At 34.6% G+C, this 23,839-nt stretch overlaps 1 protein-coding gene across 3 annotated transcripts; it reads left to right on the top strand.

Moving 5' to 3' along the window:
* Nucleotides 1-5,566: 5,566 nt before the first annotated feature.
* LOC143257022 (receptor-binding cancer antigen expressed on SiSo cells) lies at nucleotides 5,567-23,412 on the top strand. Of its 3 annotated transcripts, none has more exons than XM_076515086.1 (5): nucleotides 5,567-5,718; nucleotides 10,332-10,747; nucleotides 12,672-12,824; nucleotides 20,586-20,675; nucleotides 22,207-23,412. In XM_076515086.1, the coding sequence occupies exons 2-5, from the start codon at nucleotides 10,565-10,567 to the stop codon at nucleotides 22,417-22,419; spliced, it is 639 nt and encodes a 212-aa protein (XP_076371201.1). In that variant the 5' UTR covers nucleotides 5,567-5,718; nucleotides 10,332-10,564; the 3' UTR covers nucleotides 22,420-23,412. The 3 variants fall into 3 exon arrangements, with proteins under 3 accessions (XP_076371201.1, XP_076371204.1, XP_076371202.1); XM_076515089.1 differs by lacking the exon at nucleotides 5,567-5,718 and adding an exon at nucleotides 5,737-6,197; XM_076515087.1 differs by lacking the exon at nucleotides 5,567-5,718 and adding an exon at nucleotides 5,739-6,025.
* The last annotated feature ends 427 nt before the right edge of the window (nucleotides 23,413-23,839 follow it).

The raw sequence follows: 23,839 nt of genomic DNA, 5'->3' as shown, positions 1-23,839 counted from the left end.
GCATTTAAAACCTGTGGGGATCATTAGCTAAAACACAGGTTGAGAACCATGTTTTAGCAATTAACAAAAGCAGAATACACCTTCCTGACCTTTTAAGTGAGTATTTCGTTTACTCTTCATGGAGCTCCTGCAACATTAATTGCATTATACAACTACTAGTAGAATCTCCTATCGTATGGGTTTATATTTTCATGGCAGGAATGGGCCTAATTCCCATACAATGTACAAAACTAGAATACTCGATAAACAACAGACCGTATTTCACTGTGCATCGAGACAAACCATCACCTTTTCTGTGTTGCAGGTCCAGACGATGCAGCAAAGCAGAGTTGTACTCCTGCAACATTGTGATCCATGTGTAGTCACCACTTTCATATTTTTAAAGCTCATAAGAAACATCAGTGATGTATGCCTACCCGAATGATGATCTTTCTATTATACAGGTAACATCAGTAGTGTCTGATGAAGACCATAAATGCAAGTAATTATATTTTCATTATGTGCATTATCTGCATTCAAGAGTTATGAGCATGAAACTAGCACATGTTATAACATGTTTCACTCCCTTCTGCAATTGTGTTAACATTACCACTATTCAACTATCAATGGTATCAATATCCAACAAGAACTCAAAATTATATCTTGAATAAACTAGCACGTGAACTTTGTATGCTTCAGGAATAGGAACATTTAGTCACGCTACTTGGTCCATATAAAAGGTACACTAACTTTAATAAGAGCAAATAATGGGTAACAATCTTGAAGAGAATAGCCACAATAAAAGTCTGCAATATGATACAAAACAGGTACAATGTGATAAAAGAAAATTGTGGATTTCTAATTTAGTCACAGTTTCAGGCTTTTCCTGTATGACTGTAATACTTGCAGGGTCACTGAGAGCTCTTTTTTTTTTTCCTCCGCGATTAATCAGAAAATTCCACCTATACACTCTTGTTCAAAAAAGTTGTTGTATGTGATATTTTGAGCTTGTTCAAGGCCCAACACGTTGTTGCAAGAAATCTTGCACATTGTGAGCATTATGAGCCGGTACATTGTCCTGTTGCAGCCGGAAATTGTCCTGGAAAATACTCTGGGCAAATGGCAGTATGTGACGTTCCACGATATCCTGATACACAGCACCATTGACCCTTTGATCCAGAATGATTAATTGGCTGACAGCTGTAGAACAGAATGCACTCCAGACGTGCACTAAACCTTCGCCTCCTTCACGTTGTTGCAAGAAATCTTGCACATTGTGAGCATTATGAGCCGGTACATTGTCCTGTTGCAGCCGGAAATTGTCCTGGAAAATACCCTGGGCAAATGGCAGTATGTGACGTTCCACGATATCCTGATACACAGCACCATTGACCCTTTGATCCAGAATGAACAATTGGCTGACAGCTGTAGAACAGAATGCACTCCAGACGTGCACTAAACCTTCGCCTCCTCCGACGTTGGGTTGAACATTTTCGTTATTCAGCTGTTCTCCATGAATTCTCAGCACTCGTATCCGTTCGTCAGTGGGGTAGAGTAGAAATCTGGATTCGCCAACAAAAACTACACGATTGCAGTGTGCGATCGTCAGATTACTGTATTGCTGAGCCCACTGCAGGCCTGTTGTTGCGATGTCTAGCTGTCAGTTTAGGTTTCTTGGCCATTCGTCTTGCTCTGTATTCAGCTTACACCAACCGTAGATTAACCGTCTGGCGTGAAATCCAGATCATTTGTTGCGCATGTAAGTCAGAAGCAATCGATCTGGAGGACATCGTACGGCTTCGACGAGCAATGGTAAGGATCCGGCGATCATCGCGTGCTGTATTGGCACGTGGACGGCTCGTAGTTCTGCTGGAACTCACACTTCCAGTTGTAGCTCTTCTTCCGAAAATTATGTTGACGGTCTGCCTAGATACACCAAGTCACGTTGCAATATCGCCTTGTTTCAAACATCATTGGTGGAGCAGAAAATCGTTGCTAATTTACTTGAAGCAGTGGAGTTGCATCACAATGCTGGAATGTATTAGCTGCGACTTTTCCCTTTGTATAGCTCAATCTCAGTGTGAGACACTCACTTAAATAGGGAAATTGATTTAACGGCAACAAAAGCTGCTACTGTTAGCTGTTCCTTCTCTTACCTCTTATTCAAAGTACAGACTTAAAAAATCGTCATCATAAGAATTGACTCGGTTTAGGCAAGAAGATCTCTCATACCCAAGTGATGGCTCATCATTTCACTGGCGAGCCGTTCCATAAACTTATCAAAGCGAATATTCTCGAACTATATGTTTCTACACCTTCGGTTTATAAAAATAAAATTTTCAAAATTACGTTGTTATTCAGAGTTCTTGGTCAGCCATCTGATCTAGCAAAAACCTACCACTATTTTCTTGGTCGGGAACTTAGGAGGTTATTTTCATATTCAAAACAATATTGAACTTCAGTACAGTGATTTAAACAGATTTAGATTTACTATAAGATTTAAATTTATTTGATATTTTCGTAAAGATTTCACTGCATTTAATAGCTTGCATGGTTTCCTGTTTCTCTGAAGTATTGGATCATTTTTGTAACTGTGTTAATGAGGATAATTGGCACAAATATTCAGTTTCTACTGTATATTATTTACACTATTACTTTCCCAGTTACTTTAACTTAAAACAGTACACTTTCATTTAATGGTGTTCTCGTGATCACCTTAAACAAAAAAAATTTAAAGTATTATTCTCATATAAATTCATGTTAGTAGTTTTAATGGTATTGATTCACGACAAGTGTAATTAGGTTAACACATTCGCAGCCACATAAAAAAGTAAGTTTAAAAATTAAACATTCAAGAGATGCCAATGAGCAGTCACCGTGTCCCAAACTCATACGTCACAAAAAATTTGGCTTTCAACTATAGTTGGCTGTAAGCCACCAGTGTGTCACTGGTCCATAACTAAAAGTTGACTGTGATCTGTTGGTGGAGCACATGACAGCGAATGTGAAGTGTACCGTTAGCTCGACAATTTAAATTTCAAAGAGTTTTTCAAAGCTTTTCTCTTAACATCGAAGTAAGATCTTAGATTTCACATGAAGTAGTTATACATATTAAGGTAACGTGATAATTACCTTATATAAGGCGCATTTACAGTTAGCATTATCTTTAATCTTGATCTAACTTAGTTTAGTTTACAAGACATTCTTACATACAACAACAAAAGCTCTTCATTTTTTCTGTTAAAGACTTCTTCTCTTCTTAGTTATACACCAACTCAAAAACAAAATCATTTGTAATATAGTTTATTATTTGGCATTTTGTGTTGTTTATCTATGTTGTTAATAATGAACATTATCATTAAATATTTGTTATGTATACAAATTTGTGTTTAGTCTCTTTCTGTGTTACACAACTGTTGCAATTTTTCTCTTTTATTAGCTACATGGTAGACATCACCATATAAATATTTGGTATTGGGACCAAATACCAATGACATCTTGGTATTTGATTTTATTATTTCATTTGTGTTTTATAACCTAAAAATGGCATTCTGTGTTGTTTTTATTATTTGATCAAAGCCACATCGGCCTACCTGAGGGGAATCAAACCCTTGATTTTAACTTCATACTTACAGCAGGGCGCCAATGACATTCTCGTGGATATAAAGGCAGATTAAAACTAAAGCCCAGAAAATGTTCACTCATGTGCATGAAGGTGTAATTTGGTCGCCATATTGTGCGTGGATATGAAATTTCCATGGATACCGATAATTTAGCAGTGAAAGACAGCTGGCAGGGAAGGCAGCTAGTCACCACCACCCACTGCCAATTCTTGGGCTGCTATTTTACCAATGAATAATGGAATTGACCAGTGGAAAATTTAATGCTGTGTGAGCCTAGATACTAATAACTTTTGTTGGACCTTCATCCCATGTAATTTTATATGGAATGAAATTATCAATGGGCCTCCCTTAAGACCGTGGGCTCTGAGGCTGAGCTCTCTCTAGCCCTACCTAAATACGCTACTGGAATTGACTGTCACTTTGTATCGTCTCCACGCCTGAAAGGGCGAGAATGTTTGATAGGACAGTAATTCGAGCCCTTGACCTTCAGATTGCGATCCTAGAACCCTAACTAAATAAAAATTTAGCCCTACAGCTAAATAAAAAATATTTGTGCTAGTTGCACCAGCGTGGGACCAAATAACAGGAACAATGTGTATATAAAATGTTTTAGTTTCTGTCAATTCATACATGTTGACATACATGAAAGAGCAAGGATGCAATAATTACAAATATAAAATACGTATGTAGATATAATAATAAAAAAGGAGTACAAAGTTGCATACAAGATATAGAATAAACATTTTTAGGCTCGTGTTTTCCACATACATTAATGCGTGTGTAAAACAGAGAACACTCTAATTTAAGCACAAAATATACATTCTAAATTACAACAAATTAATGCTGCACAAAGTGTACATTCAATTTCGAAAGTAGTTGAGGTTTCCCTCCATCCACCAAAACCCCATTAGAAAAGCTTCTAGTGTCAACCCTTTGTCTTTTGATTGGAGGCTATTGATGTCTTGGTATTTGTTTGCGCCCTTATAAGAATCCTTCGAGTAAGACGTTGCCTCATCGAATCTGCCACTGCTAGACAAGAAGAATTCCATCATACTGCAACCGACCTTCTTCTTTCTTAAAAATTATTTCAAGAATTCCAGTCACTGCGGTAAATTTTTCTCAGGCGCCGGGGTTAAAGAGAAACAACAATCCTGAGCACCCCAGTTGGGAAGAGGAAGCAACTGTGATGTTGCTTTCTCTTACTTCGAACTAAATCTCCATCATGTTTAGATTTCTTCCTTCTTCTTTTTTAGACAATAGAATGGTACTCAAATTTAGCGGTGTTTGATAAAATTTCTGACTTGTTTAGTTATATAATTGTTTGTTTTGTTTTTGAATTTCCTGCAAAGCTACTTGAGGGCTATCTGCGCTAGCCATCCCTAATTTAGCAGTGTAAGACGAGAGGGAAGGCAGCTAGTCATCACTTTCCACCGCCAACTCTTGGGCTACTTTTTTACCAGCTAATAGTGGAATTGGCCATTACATATTGAAGCCGCCACGGCTGAAAGGGCGAGCATGTTTGGTGTGACGAGGTTTCGAACCCGCGAACCCGCGAGCCCTTTAACCATCTGGCCATGTCGGTTTGTTTGTTTTGAATTTCGCGCAAAGCTACTCGAGGGCTATCTGCGCTAGCCGTCCCTAATATAGCAGTGTAAGACTAGAGGGAAGGCAGCTAGTCATCACCACCCACCGCCAACTCTTGGGCTACTCTTTTATCAACGAATATTGGGATTGACCGTCACATTATAACGCCCCCACGGCTGGGAGGGCGAGCATATTTGATGTGACCAGGATTCGAACCCGCGACCTTCAGATTACGAGTCGAACGCCTTAACACACTTGGCCAGAATTTTACAAGATGTTTACATTGTTCAGATGAACTAAAATAAGTTTATGAAAGGTAAAGAATGTTATAAGTCTAAGACGAAAAAGCAATTGCCTAGAGGCTTGTAAAGAACTCTTAAAATAGTTAAATATTTCAAAAAGTCAATTAAGTGATATTTATCTTTCTTTAAAATGGGTTACCTAGTAGAGCTTACATGAACTATCGCAAGTAGAATTTTCTCATACACCATTCAGTAAGAGAGTAGGATATTATTTGAATTTAGCATTCTGGGTAAGAGTTCAGAATTATGTGGTTGTATAAAAGTATTTAGTTGTTTATTATTTTACAGGTTGTTTATATTGGACAGACATTCTAAATTTCGGATAAAACTTCGTGTCTGAATCTGTGCTTCACTCTTCAGCGGGAAGATGTTCGTAAAACTAAAAATTATTAAAATTTAACATAAAAAAAACTGTGGTAGGAGTGTGGGACTGTGAATCGTAATACTGAATGATATTGATAATTAGTAGTATCACTAGAATTTGTAATTAGGGTAGGCTACCGCTTTACTACATCACTTTTAACTTCAGTTTCAAATGTAAGTGTAATTAATGTACGATGTAGGTTTACCAACTGTCCGGAGTAGGGACGATGTTCATTCCGGACAGCAAAATTGTATATTCCGGAAGTATAAGAAGAACTTGTTTGTTATTTTCGTGTGTTTTTAAGTTTTTAACACTAACGCTAGTAACAGTTTCTGGGAGCAGTGTGTAAGTTATTCTTGAAGCATAAAATTATTCTTATACTTTATAAATTATAATTATATTTTTAAGTTTTAACTCAGGCCTGTTGATTGAAGAAAACTGTTAGGTTTTTAATTTCAGACTTTTAAACCAAACAGTGTTCTTACATACAGCAGTCTCACTTGAAAATGTATTTGAACAGAATTATCTAAACTCATTAGAGTACTACTACTGAACTTTGTTATCTTGTATTGTTTACATTTGTATGGCAATTTCTATGATGATAAGATGATGATGTAAGTTTTTAACTTAGTTGTAGCCTGTCGTATGTGACAAAAGAATTCCAAATTCATAGTAATACATTAAGCTTAAAATGTAAAATAACCCTAATAATAAAATTAATATTTGAAATGAATGTAGTAAACATTATAAGTTACGATGTTAATGAAAATAAAATTCAAGAAATAATAGAGTATCACTTATGTACATATAAAAAGAAGTGATTTTCTTCATGCACTATCTCATGCTTCCTGTATCTTGAAGTACTTTACCTCAGTATATGCAAAACTGAATATAATCTTCCCTAGCAATATATTATGAACAATGAAAAAAAAAAAAAATTGTTTAAATATAACACGTAAGAGCAAAAACAGGCCTTTTAAGACTGTCTCATCCACTTCAAGTAAATCAAGGCACTGATATTTTAAAATTAAATATTTATTGAACCTCATATTCACTGCATTCACCACATCTTAAGGCAACCTATTCTAAAGGCTACATACCCTATTAGAAAAGTAAACTTTCTAAGCTGAAGATATCTTGTATCCTGTCAAAATTTGTGTCCTGCTGTACTGATTTTCTTGATGCATCTAAACTATTAATTGAATAAACAGGCTTGGAGACCTTCAAAAGATCTCCTCTAACTCCCCCCAAATAAAACAGTTTTGGAGATGTGCATCTTGATTGCATAAGGAATATGTATACTGAGTTAGGACAAAACTTCTAAGGCTGTTTTTTACCATCTCAAATTTTCAATTGGTGACCAGCAAGAAGGCATCTGGTGGGCTCTGCTCATTAACTCTGCACTTATCAAATGTGTTTCCCCTTTCAGTCATAAGAGTTTATCATGTCACAGTCAATTCCAATATTAGTTTCTAAAATATTATCTTAAGTTAGCAATGCATACTCTTGGCTGATTTTATATCAACTGGTCAGCATTTTAAAATTAGGGAATAGCATATACCTGTAGTAGCTATGTTATTCCTTAAATATAAACAAGAATAACATCTCCATGGCTGACAGAACAAACATGTTTGATGGCAATGAGAATTGAACTCAAAACTCTAGAGCAGTGCTTTTGACTGGGTGAATGGTTGACCCAGGGTGTTATTTATTGTTCTTATACTTCAATGTATATTTAAGTCATTGTAAAAAAAGTTTACTTTAGTAATTTTTTGTCATCTGGTTTTGAACTGGGGTGAGTGAGTTTTGAAAAATGTAGGGGTGAATGATATTGGAAAAAGTTGAGAAACATTGATCTAGAATAACAAGGCAACCTTCTCCACCATTAGGCTGTGTGAGACCAAAGTGTAATAAAGTTTATTAAAACATATTTGAAAAATCATAATTACAACATTTTGGTTACAAATTAGTTGAAATAATCAAAAATGGTTACAGGTGAAATCACTAATTTCAGTTACATGATTGTTTTAATTACATTAATTAATTTAATTGTAATTTTGGTTAATAGAGTTAATCAGTCAGCTGTAATGAGAATTACTTTTAGTTATTGTAATTTACTCATTACTGTTGCATATAAAGGAGACATTTCAGGGTATGTTTGAACTCTGACTTGTCTGTGTGGGGTGCAATTTTAACCTGCATTGGTAGGAAGTCATGCAGATGTGATAAATGATGTATTTGATTCTTATTTGATGTATTTCTATAGCTATGTGTAGAACTCAATTAGTTTTTGATTTTTTAGTAAATTATTTTTTAAAATATTCAAATATTACATCCAAGAAAAAAAAATCAGTCAAAAATACAGAGGCTCTCCAAAATTAATTCTTATAAAAATATTTTGAAACTTGTATACATAATATTGATTTAGTAAAACCTGATACATTTATGCTAGAACTCTTATTATGCCTGACATCTTCTGTGTGATTTATTAGTGTAACTATGCAAGGTTTTTTTGCTTGTTTTTTTAGATTGAATTTAAATATCCAAAGCTATATTAATTTCTGTAGAATTTCTAATCCAACCCCTAATGATACTGGAATTATATTCATAGGTATTTGGGTTAATCCCACTTCTCTGTAATGATGCTATTCTCTTTTCTTTAACGGTGACTGTTTTTAACAAAGAAATACTTTTAGTATAAAATACCCTAGTTTTTTTTATAACAGTGCTATTCTATTTCCTTTAACAGCAATTGATTTTAACAAAAAATTTAGTACTAATTATCCTAGTTTTTTATTATAATGCTATGCTATTTTTTTGCTTCAATCTTACCAACAACACTGGAACTATATCCATAGGTAACTGCACCAATCTCAGTTATCTATAACAATGCTATTCCATTTTCTTTAACTATGATTATTTTTAATGAAAATTTATTTAGTATGAAGTATCTCAGTTTTTTTTTGAAACAGTGTTATATTTTTTCTTTTTTTCAACCTTACTAACTGCTTGGTCATACAACACTTTTACACTACTGGAAAAAAATTCTAAAGTGTATGTAAAAGAGTAATGTCCAATAGAAAACTGGGAATTTTATTTGTAGTACAGTAGTATTGTGCAAAATGATTGAGAAACCCATGGGATGGTAATCATACTTTCAGCTTGTTACTATTATGTGTATGGCATTTATGAGATATTTTTATATATAACAACAGTTCAGATGAAAAAAAGGTTAACTTAATCCTAAACTGCTGTATCTGAATGTCTGCCATAAATAAAGGATAGTTTGGAAACATCTATAAAACTAAAATAAGTTGGAAATAGATATATTAGTTCCATGTACTGTACATTCTCAATTTTTAATTCTTATTCTATATTTGGAATTTTGGTCTTATGGTAGTTATAAGAAACACACTTACATTTATAGTCCATGTAAAAAATAATAATTAGGCAATTATCTATAATTGTGGAAGCTTGCAAAGAGCATTTAGTTGATCTTGTTACGTCCACTTCCATCCTTCTCTTGTTTGGTTCCTTCTTTCAAGTTTAGTAGTCAGCCCAACTTGGCTATTTTGTATTTAGCAATAATTTTTTTTTCTTTTAATATGGCATACGTAGATTATTAGGTTAGAGCTTATTCTAAAGCTTTATAAATTTTGCATAGAATAATAATAAAATAGGTAGTCAAAGGTTGTGAAGACTGTTTAGCTCTGTCAAATGATAAAAATAGTTACTGCTAGAATTAAGTAGGTGCTAGGCCTGTTGGAGAAAAATGGTGATAAATAAAAATAAGAAGTATCAGCTTTTGTTGTTTGCTAGTTTTCAACTTTGGGATGCTTTGAATAGCTGAAAAGTGTTATATACACCTGAGATAAAGTGAATATGCAAGATAGCTCTTCACATGTAGCTCCTGATAAGCTGTGGAAATGAAAATCCAGAATGACTTTTGTATTGCTTTAATAGCAACATTCCTGCCATCACTACATAGTGCTAACATGCTCTACGATAAGGAAGTTTATTTATTCCTCTTGGATTTTAGCAACAAATGGTTTAGTTATTGAGGAATTGTATATTTCTTCAGTAAATTGTTTCATTTTGCAGTAAATCAGTCATCTGTCAGTTTTAGGAAGTCATTTGAATGCTCAATACAAAACTATTATCTATATTAAATTACCAAAGCCATTTACTCTGATAATGCTCTACTTTCTTACAGTCTCTGAGCTTGTTTTTTTTCAGCATTAGATATAGAATGGAGTCCAGGAGTTGTTAATTATAATTATGTACCTATTATTAACATTCAGGATCTGTCGTTGGCTGTTTCCAAGTTTTTTATTGAACAATGCCAGAAAATAAGAGTTATTGCAATATTTTTCAGAAAGATTAAAATTTCTTTAAACATAAAGTTCAGAGCTTACTGACTTTTCATGAACTTTGTTGTATAATATTATACTTTAACATTAATTTTTCTTTAATGAATAGGTGCCTCAGATGTAGATGATTTACCCAAGTATACACCTATAACGTTGTTTGGAAAGATCAGACAGAAAATACATGGCACATGTCATCTTCAACATAAAGTCTGCCACCTGTCGATCAAATTGTGAAACATACTACAATGTATCTGTAACTTTTCTGTTAAATTGAGTGTTACAAAAAGTAGCCACTTACGAGTTTTCTATTACTTTACATCCATTGAAAACCTTTGCTGTGTAATGAATTCACCAGTTATGACTGTATTAAAAGCTTTGCTAGGAAAAGTTGGACGAATATTCCTTGCGCTTTTTGGAGTTATCAGAAGAGCTTTATGTTGCTTTAAGCGAAGACGGAGACATTCTGACACTGTTCTTCCGGTGACAGTGAATTCAAAGCATGAGAGTCCACCATTAAATCTCCAGGTATTCATGTATTGATATATGAATGTTTTTTAATGTTATAATAGTTAACATGTCACAAGAAAATTCTTTAGAATAATCAAGTTACATGCATATTATTTACTGTTTAAATAATTTTTAATTTAAATTTTGAAAGGAGGTTATCAAAATTTTATATATTTAATCATAAACTTTACTGATATAAAGAGAACTATAATCAGCAAGGCAGTTAAAAACAAACATAGAGAAGAGGTAAAGTCTGTTTGCAATATATAAATTGTTTGTTTTGAGGGCAGGTAACTTGAATGTATAACTGGCTACAAATTATGAAGCAAGATCATTGAGGCAAATAGCATTACAACCAAAAATATTGTTAAAAGCAACACTGCACTGATGAAAGGATGAATTTTAATGTTAATAAATGTATTTTATCAGTTATACTGATAGCCAGGTTGAAATTTTTATTTTGCTCCAGTCTGTTAGCTTACTTTAATTGCAAGTTATTATTTGTTAAGATAAAATATTACTCACATGTATTGTTATAAATTGTACTTTATTTTATTTCTTTAATTTGATAGTGTCGTTAGTTGTTCAACCTTCAGGAGTAATATTTTTAATATTAAGAAGTGTGACAAAAGATTTGGTAAGAGGAGCACTGGTGTTGTGCAAAATGAGAAGTTTGGTGTGATTAGCTCATTTGGATATGCGAAGGAATGTGATTGGTTGTGTTCTGATGTCCTTGTTTTGTGGGATGTTCTCCTGACATTATGGACTATTGATGATTGAAAATGGCAAAGTAAAGGTAGTACAAAAATGTTTAGGAAGTGATTAATTTTCAAAAAAAATTCTAAATTTGCCCATCAATAAAATGCAAAAATAAAAATAAGGAAAGAAAAAATGTGTAAAGAATATGACTACAATGTAATGCTTGTCGGTAAACGTGTAGATATTTCAATGAATGCGAATTAATTTATCAGATTTAGCTTAAATACCATATTTTCAGTATATACACAAATTAAACAATTTTCTATGATTTAGTTTACTGCTTATTCAAATAAAAGTTACTTGAACATGTTATAAATGTATAACTTGCAAAGTTGATACCTACTTCATTACATGGATTGCTCACCTTTGGGAAGACAGTGGAGGATTTGGCCCACTTGAGAAGAATCCTAGAAGCAACACTGTTAATGAAAGGTGAAAACCATAAGATGAAGTGTTTTTAATCTTAACATGAAAATTACCTTTCATTTAGGTTGACTCAGTGAAGGCTTCTCAGACTTTTGCAAATCTTTATTAGAAATAGTTTATTACAAAAATCTGATTTTTTGCCTATAACAGACTTTTAACATTTACTAAAGCTTTTCAAATTTTGTATAGTTACAGTTTTAGCATATACACTTTCATGATTACATGTTGGTTACAAGGTTGGTCATACTGACTAAGCTCATATGTGTAGGGTTACAACACACTGCAAAGTGTTCATCATTAGTAATAAAGGTAATAGGGGTTCTTTATTCTGTCTATCAGAATGTTGAATTTAAAAATAAAATGTGTGGTTTCAATTGGAGTAATGTTTGTAATTCTTGTCCATATAACTGTAAAGGATATATAAAAGTTTTGGAGAGTTCTACTGACAGATGTCTGACTTAACTCATTCAAGATGTGCAGAGAGGCTAGAGTAAAAAAAAAAAAAGATTTGAGAGTAAAAAGAAAATAGATGAACATGTAGGCACCTAGTAATACCTAGTACAAGTGTATTTAAAAGTTAGTACAACATTAATGACTGTAATGTGATATTAAGACACTGTAAGGTGCCTTTAAATATTCAAAGTTTCTCTCTTATCTTATGTAGTTTCCAAGACTTATCTTTCTCTTGTATTCATGCTAAGCTTATTACCAAGTATTTAATTAATAATTTTCTGTGCTTTTTTGTTCTGTTTTTTAGGCACCAGAATTGCAGAGCTGGGAAGTATGGGAGGATGAAATACCAAATTCTGTGAGAGTTGAAAGAAATAACAGTACATCAGGTTTCACAGAACAGGAATATGATGTGGATTTTTTTAAGGATATGACACCAGAAATTACCAAACCAAAGAGGGTAAATATGTTTGTTTTTTAGTTGTAACTTATAAATTGAATGGAGCATCACGACTCGGTGGTTTCATGTCTTGGCAACCACGAGTTTGTGGCTAACCCATGCCTTTATGTAAGATACTTTACCCCACTTGTTACAATCCACCCAGATCTATGATGTGTACCAGATTTTAGCTAGGGGTTAATCTGCATTGGACTGGCGACCCATTCAGGGTGAATTAAACAATTCTCATCTGCTTGTGCCTCTGGAAACCAGAGTTCAAAAGCACTGACCCAATGTGCCCTGTAAAGGCACAGATTTAACTGTTAAATTAAAGAGTGGTAGTATTGCAAGACAGATTTAATGTTGTGATGGCTGGGGCCCCTGTGTAGCACAGATAGCAGAAAATTAGCCTTGTTGTTCTGTTTACACTGTATTGTGAAGATTTAGAGTGGATTGATTTAAATCTTGGGTAATCCAGGTAGAAAAGCATACTGAATGTATAAGTCCTGATCAAGTCTTTTTATGGGTGTCTTTTTTCAAATATTAAAATCATTAAAACTACAAAATATATGAGTTTTAATTGTTTGGTCCATTAAGTACATTATTTTTCACAAAGTATTTTCCAATTTATAAGAAGTATTTCTATTATTAGTAGATCATTGTTGACATTAACTGATGGTCTATACTTTATCACTTTACATCATTTTATTTAGTTAAGTTTGGTGCAACTCTCATACTTATTGAGAATATTCATAATAGAAAAACTGTTATATGGGCATTTAACAGTCATTTTTGAATGTGTTTTGATGATTTTTTTTTATTGGGAGATAAACATTTATTTGATACTAAATGTAGATACTGGGTTATCTGAAACTAGAGGCAGTTCTATTGCAGGCTTTAGATGTGTTAAATTAATTGTTACATCTAGATTGATTCAGTAAATGTTTTGTAGGTAGCTTATTTTATTGTGTTTGTATGGGGATTGGGTTATAAAAATAATTTTTTCATATAATGCTATAACAAGTCAATGTAAAGAAATTTCTCATTACACAGTTTACAACCTTGTAGACACACAGTAGAAAGAATTAAAAGACAAAGGGTTTATGAAATACATGTGAAAGATGAACTAAAAGTGTTAGAAACAATAAAAGAAAGGATTACAGAAACATAGATCATATGAAACAAAATGGAACAATAAAACTTAACTGTGAACAATTTAATTAGAAGATTTTGGCATAAGAAACTTAACAGCTGCTCATTATATCTATGGTATCTACAGAGAGTAAGTTTTTCATTTGGTAAAGTCTTAAGTTTCCAAATCTTATTGCAATTGTTTCTGTAAGTTTCTGAATAACTATATTTTTTGTATTTTGAGGTTAATTCTCTTTTCAGTAATAATAATAATGACTGTCACTTATTAAGTTGTTCTATACATTTGTAAACCCCTCGGTGTGGATTCCTGTACATGGTGAGGGGACCTCCCAGGGAAGGTTCTGTTCTTTCACTTTACCTCCTCTGGGATCTAAACATCCACCCACGTGTTTGTCATTCATGGCAACCCGTGAAGGGGAGGAGAGGATCCTGGTGGTTGAGGGGTCCAACCCTAACACCACTTTGGCCTTGAATTCCTGTAGACGGGCAGCCTTGTGGTGGTCCCCCTAGGGTCAATTGGTTGGTCCACTCGGGCTAGGGTCAACCAAGTACCAGTGTTAGATGTTCTCAACAGTTGTTTTGGACATTATATCTGATGCTGGTGTTTGGGTATAGTGCTCACAAAACCCTGGCATTGCTGCAGTGTCTTTATTTGACATTGTAGTGCGTCCCCTCGTAGGGCTCCATGGTGGGTGGGGTCAGTGGGCACAAAAATTTTCCTTTTTTCATTATGGATACTCCAATTAAAAATCTTAATGAAATAGTGAAAAAATAGTCTATAGGTAAACGACCACGTCTTCAAGATTCTGAGCAACAATCCTCACCATCTGTACCATCTATTGTACCTCATTTTCTTATCCTACATTCTCTTTCAGATCAACCTTTAGGGCAAATGTCTCCCTTTTTCATTCAAAAGGGTCTAGAGGGACTTGCCAGCTCTCCAAAGTCAGTAAAAAAGCTTTGATCTGGTGACATATTGGTGGAAACATCCACATCTCAACACTGTGAACTCCTGTTGCATTCAAAGGCAATTGGGGATATACCTCTAGAGGTTACACCTCATGCTACTTTGAATTCATCATGAGGAGTGATTGTTGAGAGGAATTTGAAGAATTACAATGGCTCATGTGTCCTACTTTTGGTCTTGCCCTAAATGGTTGGAAGAAAAAGAGGTGCAGCATTTGAAAACGATTCATAACATTACCTATCCTGAGGCTCAAAAATTGCTGTCCACCACCTTATCTCGGACGTATGCTGCTGCACTTCATTCTACAGCTACTGTGGGAGTGCAGACAAATCACTCTTTGCCGAATAAAGAATTGTTCTCCAAACAAATGAAAAGTCTTTTGATCTTCATGGTTAAAAGGATGATGAATCAACTTTAACACTTATTTCTGTCTCTGATATACGTTCCACCAAATCCCAAGATCCACATCCTTTGATTCCAGGTACAGGCATTTCCTTGGATCCATTTTCCTCTCTTACCCCAAGATGCAAAACAATCATTTGTTCACGTCCTAAGTCTCTGAAATCCCCTTCCAACAGCGAAGACTGACCCAGGACAGGATCCATGGTGGGTGATAGACCTCTCTCAAATAAGGAAAGTGAGGAAAAAAAGACATGGTTGTAAACAGAAGGGTTCTCCGCTCAATTCGCCAACACGTAGATAAAAAGGGCTACCCTGATACAATGGAACTATCGAGGTTTACGTTCTAATCTGGATGACATCAAAATACTGATTGCTTCCTACCATCCTGTTTGTCTCTCCTTACTGGAAACATTTCTGAAATATGCCGAATCATTCACCTTTTGGTGGTTTTCTTTACACAGAAATGACAGGCTGTGTGATGGACGAGTGCATGGAGGGGTGGCACTGTTGGTTGATCGGCATGTGCCCACCCCATCTGCCACTCGACCCACCCTTGGAGGCCGTAGTCATCTGTGTTTCCTTGGATCGTACCATCACTGTTTGTTCTCTCTACCTGTTGCATGGAGTGACATGTGATCAATCAGACCTTGATGCTCTCATTGAACAGTTGCCATCTCCTTTTTTAATTCTGGGGGACTTTAATGGACATCATCCCCTCTGGGAAAGTGCTGATATTGATTGGAGGGGCTGCTCCATAGAGCATATGCTCTCTGATCACAACCTTTCTCTTTTAATTAAAATTCTTCTACTTATTTTCATTCACCTAGTCAGTCCTTTACTGCTATTGATCTCTCAATTTGCACCCCTTCACTATTCTTCCATTTTTCTTGAAGGGTTGACAATAATCCATGATGCAGTGATCATTTTCCTATAATTTTGAGAGAGACTGGCTGTGGTCAATGCCACCCGACCCATGTGCCCAGGTGGAAACTGGATTGAGCAAACTGGCCCTCTTTCACTGCTCTTGCAGAACTTGATCCTTCTATCGTCTGTAAGCCATCAATAGAGGACCGTGTGGCAGCAGTAACTGACTGTATTATACAAGCAGCTGCTCAATGTATTCCTAAAACCTCCACACATTTTCCACTATATCGTCATCCATGGTGGAATCCTGCCTGCTACATGGCACGGAAGGCTCAAAAATGAGCTTTGGATACTTTGCATAGATATCCCACTCTCAAACTGCATGGCTTTCCAGTGGGCCCGTGCACATGCTCGATGGGTAAGATGTCAAAACCAGAAGGAATCTTGGATTAAGTTTACAACCAGCATATCTTCTACCACCTGTTCCAAAGTCATATGGGACAAGATTCAAAAGGTCAGTGTGCAATGTAACTCTGTCCCTCTCTTGATCTTGCTCTCTGATGGCCAGGAAGTAGCTGATACCCAGAGCATTGCCGATACTCTAGGTGAAAGCTTTTACCGGGTATCTAGCACTTCTGCTTCTTTGTCCACCTTCTTAGCCATCAAGACTCAGGCAGAGCAGTTACCTCTTTCCTTTCGAGTTGATTGTCTCTGTGACTATAATCGTCCCTTTACACTCAAACTGGCTCTTCATTGGTCTGGCAGTACATCGGTTTGACCTGATGATATATACTATGAAGATACTGCACCATCTATCTCCTGCTTCTCTTGCTATTCTGCTGATTGTTTTAACCAGATTTGGCAGGAGAATGTTTTATCTGATGCCTGGCACCAGTCTGTTATCCTACCTTTCACCAGGCCTGGGAAGGATCCCAACATTCCTTCAAACTACCGTGCAATTACTTTGACGAGCTGTCTCTGTAAGACCTTAGAGAGGATGATTAATACCCGTCTTGTTTGGTTCCTCAAATCAAACAACCTCCTCTCGTCCATCTAGTGTAGGTTCCAACGACGCTGCTCCACCATGGACCACCTGATTCGACTTGAAACATCAATCAGAGAAGCCTTTCTCAAATGACAACATCTTGTATCAATATTCTTTGACATTGAGAAGGCTGACCTTCATACCACACATCAAGCAGCTATGGGTCAAATGTACAAGAGCGCTGAACATCCTCCGTGTCCTCTCTTCCACCACTTGGCAAGTGGATCGACGTTTTATGCTAAAGATATATCAAAGCTCGACTATGGATCACTGGTCTATAGCTCTGCCAGACCATCAGCCTTAAAAATGCTAGACCCTATTCATTATCAAGGACTTCTGCTCTGCACTGGGGCTTTCTGCACTTCCCCAGTTCAGAGCTTATACATATAGAGTCTCATGAACCTTCTTTGCACCTCTGACGTTTGCAACTGTCTTTACTATATGCTTCAAAGCTTTGTTCCTTACCAAAGCATCCCACCTGGGGTTGTGTTTTCCTTCCTTGATGGGCCACAGTTTTTCAGAACTTTTTCTGTCATTGCTCCTTTTGGCCTTCATATCCAGGTGCAGTTGGATGAATTGGGTCTGTTCTTGGATAACATTGATGTATCTGCTGGTCAGTCCATCCCACCAGGTCTTTTTACAGTCCCCAATTGTGACCCATCTTTTGAGTCATCTGAGAAAAGTAGACTCTTCTGATTGGAAATACTGTCTGCTATTAGCTGAACATCTTTCGAACCATCCTTCCATTCCTATTTATATAGATGGTTTGAAATCAGGTGACTGTGTGGGCTCTGCTATAGTTTGTTGTGGTTTGGTAGTTGCATGCAGAATCTCCTCTCCAGCTTCTGTGTTCACTGCCGAACTGTATGCCATTTCTCTTGCCCTGGATCACATAGAAGCTAAGCAGTACTCAATCTGCAATATTTTACTGACTCCTTAGTTCTCTACTGGCCCTGGAATTGCTTCATGTTGGTTCACAGCCTGTTCTTGCTGATATTCAAAACTGACTGGTCCATTTCTCTTTAACATCTACTTCTGTCCAAGTTTCCTGGACACCAGGCCACTTCGTGGGAATGAGCTCACTGACACTGCAGCTAAGTCTATCTGCTCTGGCACTATTACTGCTGTGCCTGTCCTGTACATGGACTATGGTCCTGTATTCAAGGCTTGGCTCCGTGCCAGCAGGCAGTTGACATGGAGTGAGCAACGAGAAAACAAGCTTTTCCAAATAAAACCCTATGTTGACTTTGGCCATCTTGCTTCTGTAAGGATTGGAAAGAGGAAGTTGGTCACAGTTTTTTAACTCATCGTTTTCTTTTATCTGGAACTGATGCACCAATATGTAGTTTGTGTAACACTCAAATCACAATAAGCCACATTTTACTTTCTTGTCATCGTTACGGCTCTCAATGATGGCATAATTTTAAGCATGTTCTGTCCCAAGGTTTGTCCGTAACCAGTGTTGTTGGTGATGGTGACACTGTACACCTTGGTAATGTTTTTAGTTTTTTAAAGGCTATTAATCTTTTTAATGGCATTTAAATTTTTTAATATATACTTTGCATCTTTTTAATGTGGCTCCCATTTAAAAATCACAGTTCATCTAGTTCAGTTTGAAATTAGAAACTGCCATAACATCAAATAACCCCTAACCAAGACTGGAAAGGCCAACTTCAGGTGACTGACAGCGGTTTTTTTACTTACCTGTTAGTCTTCCTGGAGAGTTACAATTATTACAGTCATGCTACAGAAAGTCCTTTACAACTTGAATGACTGTAGTTTTTTCTCTTGATGTTGTAGACTAGATGTAAACATGGGTTTATGCTATTTATTTATTTTTTAATTTTGTTTTGTTTTACCTTAATTTCCTTTTATGAATTTTATTGAATTTACTTTTACCTTTTTATCAGACATTTGGCACAGGTAGCCCAGCTGCTTTGTGCCATAAAACACTAAATCAACCAACCAACAAACTTTTTAAAGGCCATTAATCTTTTTAATGCCATTTAAGTTTTTTTAATTTATACATTACACCTTTTTAATGTCTCCCTTTTATAAACCACAGTTCATCTAGATCAATTTGAAATTAGAAATGGCCAGAACCTTAAATAATTCGAAACCAGGACTAGAAAGGCCAACTTCAGGTGACTAACACTTCTGTTTGAACTACTTGTTAGTCATTCTGGTGAGTTATTATTATAATTTTGCTCCACATCTTTTAAAACCTTTTTATTACTTTCCTTTTTGAAATTGGCCATAATGTCAAAATAACTCGGAACCAGGACTAGAAAGGCCAACTTCAGGTGACTGATGGTGGTTTTTGTACTTACCTGTTAGTCTTCCTGGTGAGTTATGATTATTACAGTTACATTACAGAAAGTCCTTTACAACTTGAATTACTGTAGTTTTTCTCTTGACGTTGTAGAGTAGATGTAAACATTGGTTTTATGCTATTTATGTGTTTTTTGTTGTTTTTTAAACTTTGTTTTGTTTCACCTTAATTTCTTTTTATGAATTTTACTAAATTTACTTTTAACTTTTTACCGAATGTTTGGTGCAGATAGCTTAGCTGCTTTGTGCCATAAAACACTAAATCAACCAACCCACTATCCCTGCATTAGATGAATTGCAAAGTGAACTAAGAAACTTGTGTTCCATCTGATGAATTTGTTGGTATTCATCTTGTTCAAGTGCTGTATAACAAACAGCAGAAGCAAAAGAAGAGGTTATATGATATTCTTATGAGCTGCATAAAATTAGTGTTTGAACAGTGTATCACAGCAGAAGAGGACTCTTCGACAAAGAATTATGAGCTTTGAGGACTAGTTGTCATAAAAATACCTAGATCTGATCAACCCACAATGCTCTCCAAAGAAGTAAAGAGGCAATTACTGGAAAAATATTCAAAAACTGGAAAGAAGGTAAGATCAACTGGGCCATGTCAGGTGTGCTAGGAAACTGGAAAAGGGAAAGAGTCTTGTTTGTATTCTAAAAACTGTAAAATTCCTGTCATCCAAATGTGTTTCAAAGTGTATCATTCCAAGAAAATCTACTGGTCATAAAGAGCTAAAAAAGAATAAAAGACATAATGTGAAGTTGGAAGAAAACCTTTTATAACTTTATTTCATTATATCCATAAGATTGAAAATTTGTGGAAAAACTGTTAGCACGGGAGGGGTTAGTAATGTAAAAAAAAATCCTTCACAGGGAAACTATTAAGTGACTTTATCATAAGATACCAAGTTTCCAAAAATGATGTTGAAAGTGATTTGAAACATATATATCTTGATTGCCTTATGAGTAGTTATTTTTGCAAAATTACTATTATTCATGAAATGTTATCTTTTAAAAGCTACTTGTACGGAAGCAAGAGACTGAAAACACAAAATTCCAAGGTTTGTCAAGTAGACTAGCTTTGGATACCAAGGGTTTAATCATACAGGTAAGGCCATAGATACTGAAAAGTTAAGTTGAACACTTGGATAAGAGTGTGTTTGTTTTATATACAAGCTGTTTTTTTTTTATTTTATAGAATTACATGTATTCAAACGAGTTAATTGATTCACATTTGGTTTGTAAGATGAGTAAAGCTGGTTGTTACAGAATTACACAAGTTTTTTTGTTATGTAATTCATTCACAGAAAGAGCTACATGTAGGTTTTAAAATTAACACTTGATAAAAAGTTCAGAATAAAACAACCCTTTATGTTACAGATACATATAAAAGAATTATTTTAACCAATATTTCACCTATCAATTCATTTGTGATAAATATGGAGAGGCACATATAGAAGAAACTGGAAGAGTTTTTGCACACTTGCATCTTGGAACATATCATCAATGCATTATGTGTGTATGACCAATATGAAAGTGCTCCAGCAGAACACTTCTTTACAAACTTGTTTTTAATGCTCTTAAATTTTGAATCCTTTCTGTTCATTGTTTCTTAGCAGCCTCTGTTTTCCATCTAGGCATTTATTTAGCTAACCATAAAACATATTGTGGTTCTCTTTGTTTTTATATCATATAAAAGTAATTTATGTTAAATGTTAGTATAGCTGTATTGTTTGTATTATAACTACACTATAGTATTAGAACAATGATGAAACTGTAATAATAATAATAATCTATACATTGTTGGATGCACATTATTACAGACTCATTAAACAGAACATAACAGTTTTATGTGTGAATGAATATTCTAATATCCTACAGTTACATTACATGTCTTTTACGCACGAAAATATCACAAAAATTTTAATAAGTATTTTTACAAAAACATTGTCTCTGAATATATAGTCAAAGTGCTGAGTGCTCAAGTGGAAAATTATTATTTTTTTTGTTAAGATTAAAAATACTTTTCTTCATCTGAAAATTGTCGAATTTCATTGTAATCTCTGAAACCTCCAACATAAATATGTTTTTGTGTTTTTCAGTAAAACTATATTTTGTATGCTATTTTCTCTATCTTAAACTCTATATGCATTTGGTCAATTTGACTGACCTTGTAACCAGCATAAAAAATATGAACTTTAAATTACCCTTTTTTCTTTTAAAAATGGTTATCAATTGTAAAAGGATAGTACAGTTGTTTTTCTTAAATAGCTTAAAGCTCATAACATTATGCATTTATTTATCCTTTTATTATTTTGACAACCCTTTGATTCATAAGTAACAAAGAATTTCACCATACAAGTTGAAAATCATTCAGCAAAAGTGTAGCTCAAGTTACTGTATTGAATTATGTAATGCACACATTGTTCATAAGCATACATTGTGAAGAAATTTTATTATATCGAGTATTACTGTGTTTTTTGGATAACATTACAATTTTACATTTTGAGCTCGTTGGACTGTTCATTTTAAATGATTTTATTATGAATTGTCGTAAAACAAAAAGGAACAATTGATTTTTAATTACTCTTATGTTACTTAGTTTATTGTATAAATCTAGTTGCTTTTTTTTCTTTTAGAATTCTGAGCTTGGAGAATTAGAAGACAATATAGAAAGTTGGGAAGATGTTATGGCTTCAGAAGATGTATGGGTTTCGGATAGCGTACTGAAAGAAAGTCGACAAGCTGAACGAGAACGTAAGTTTCAAGAACACCAGAGGAGGAAATTGGATCGGGAAGTTAAAAGAGCAAGTAAACAAGATCTTAATCTCAGTGCTGTCAAACTAAGTTGATAAATGGATCTGACAACCCTTTAGAACAAGATGCAAAATAACCAAGAAGAACAGAAGTGTGGTACTCTGATATTTTCTCTAAATCACTTTCTACCAAAGTGAGAAGAAAAAAAAGTATGGGCTAGGTTTCAATTAAAAATGAGTTTAACATAAAAATAAGAACAACAAATCACCCCACCCTTTCATTTTTATTTGTACACTACTTATTAACTGATACTGTTATGTCAGTAGAAGATTTTGGTTTAAATGTTTGCATTCTTTTCAGAATATAGGTACTGTTTCATGGAATATTCAGGAAGAAATGTATATCACACAAACCAAATCTACAGGGAAGCCATATGAAATGCTACAATAAACAATTCATTAAGAATGAATTTTTAACCCATGTTTTGTATTTTTGGTTTTAAGAGGTGACATTTTCCTCATCTTGCATTCTAAAATTTACTGGTGATAAATATATGACAAAGTACTGTAAAATTACCATTGTGCATGTACAAAATATGCATTGTATTGAACACTTAATTCAGAATGTCACTTGTGAGGGATCAGCACAGTGACGAAAAGATAAGTTTAATGTTTTCTCTTGTGTCAACATAATTTAAAAAACTTCACCTTAACAGATTTTTGAAGTTTAGGCTTTTTTTTTGTAATATCAAAATATAATATAACAATACAGCGAGTTCTTTTCTGACTGCAGTAATTAAAAATTGTTTAATTTACAGAAAATATTTTTAATATTCACTTTTCAAAAGAAATAGCCAATGATGCTCATGCAGAGAGTAGTAGAACTCAGAAATGCTTTTCAGTAGCACTTTACTAATACTATGATTGGTTAACTTAACATGAACATTTTGGGGTTTACAACATTTTACTGAAGAGTGGACAACTTTACTTACAATATGAGTGAAATAAATATCTATGTAGGATTTTAAAAACGGTTGTATATGTAAATAATGGGTGATTTACTAATGATGAATAAATTTGTCTAGTCTGTACTCTTTCTCAATTTTTTCTCTCATTCATACAAAACTGTCACTTAAAGATTTGGTAACTTTTGGGAAGCAGAAAACATAACATAACTTAATTTTGGCTGTGGGGAGTGATACACTACTACTGTGTGATACAAATTAACTGTGTATTGAAAGTGATACACAACTAGTTTGTGATACTAATTAACTGTGTTGAAAGTGATACACCACTACTTTTTGATACTAATTAACTGCATCTTGAAAGTGATACCCCACTACTGTGTGTTGAAAGTGATACACTACTACTACTGTGTGATACTAATTAACTGTGTGTTGAAATTGATATACCGCTAATTTTTTATACTACTTAACGGTGTGTTGAAAGTGATATGCCACTACTGTGTGTTGAAAGTGATACACCACTACTGTGCATTGAAAGTGATACACCACTA

Source organism: Tachypleus tridentatus, chromosome 7, assembly GCF_004210375.1.
Source record: "Tachypleus tridentatus isolate NWPU-2018 chromosome 7, ASM421037v1, whole genome shotgun sequence".
NCBI classification, from domain to species: Eukaryota; Metazoa; Arthropoda; class Merostomata; order Xiphosura; family Limulidae; genus Tachypleus; species Tachypleus tridentatus.
Note: the sequence above shows the minus strand (reverse complement) of the source record. Positions and strands in the feature narration are given on the sequence as shown.

What these genes read in the sequence shown, in the direction of transcription:
- LOC143257022 (XM_076515086.1), top strand. Translation starts at nt 10,565, where the DNA reads ATGAATTCACCAGTTATGACTGTATTAAAAGCTTTGCTAGGAAAAGTT. An exon ending in GTCCACCATTAAATCTCCAG is followed by an intron (nt 10,748 to 12,671) that starts GTATTCATGTAT and finishes TCTGTTTTTTAG; the next exon opens with GCACCAGAATTGCAGAGCTG. An exon ending in AAATTACCAAACCAAAGAGG is followed by an intron (nt 12,825 to 20,585) that starts GTAAATATGTTT and finishes ATCTTTTAAAAG; the next exon opens with CTACTTGTACGGAAGCAAGA.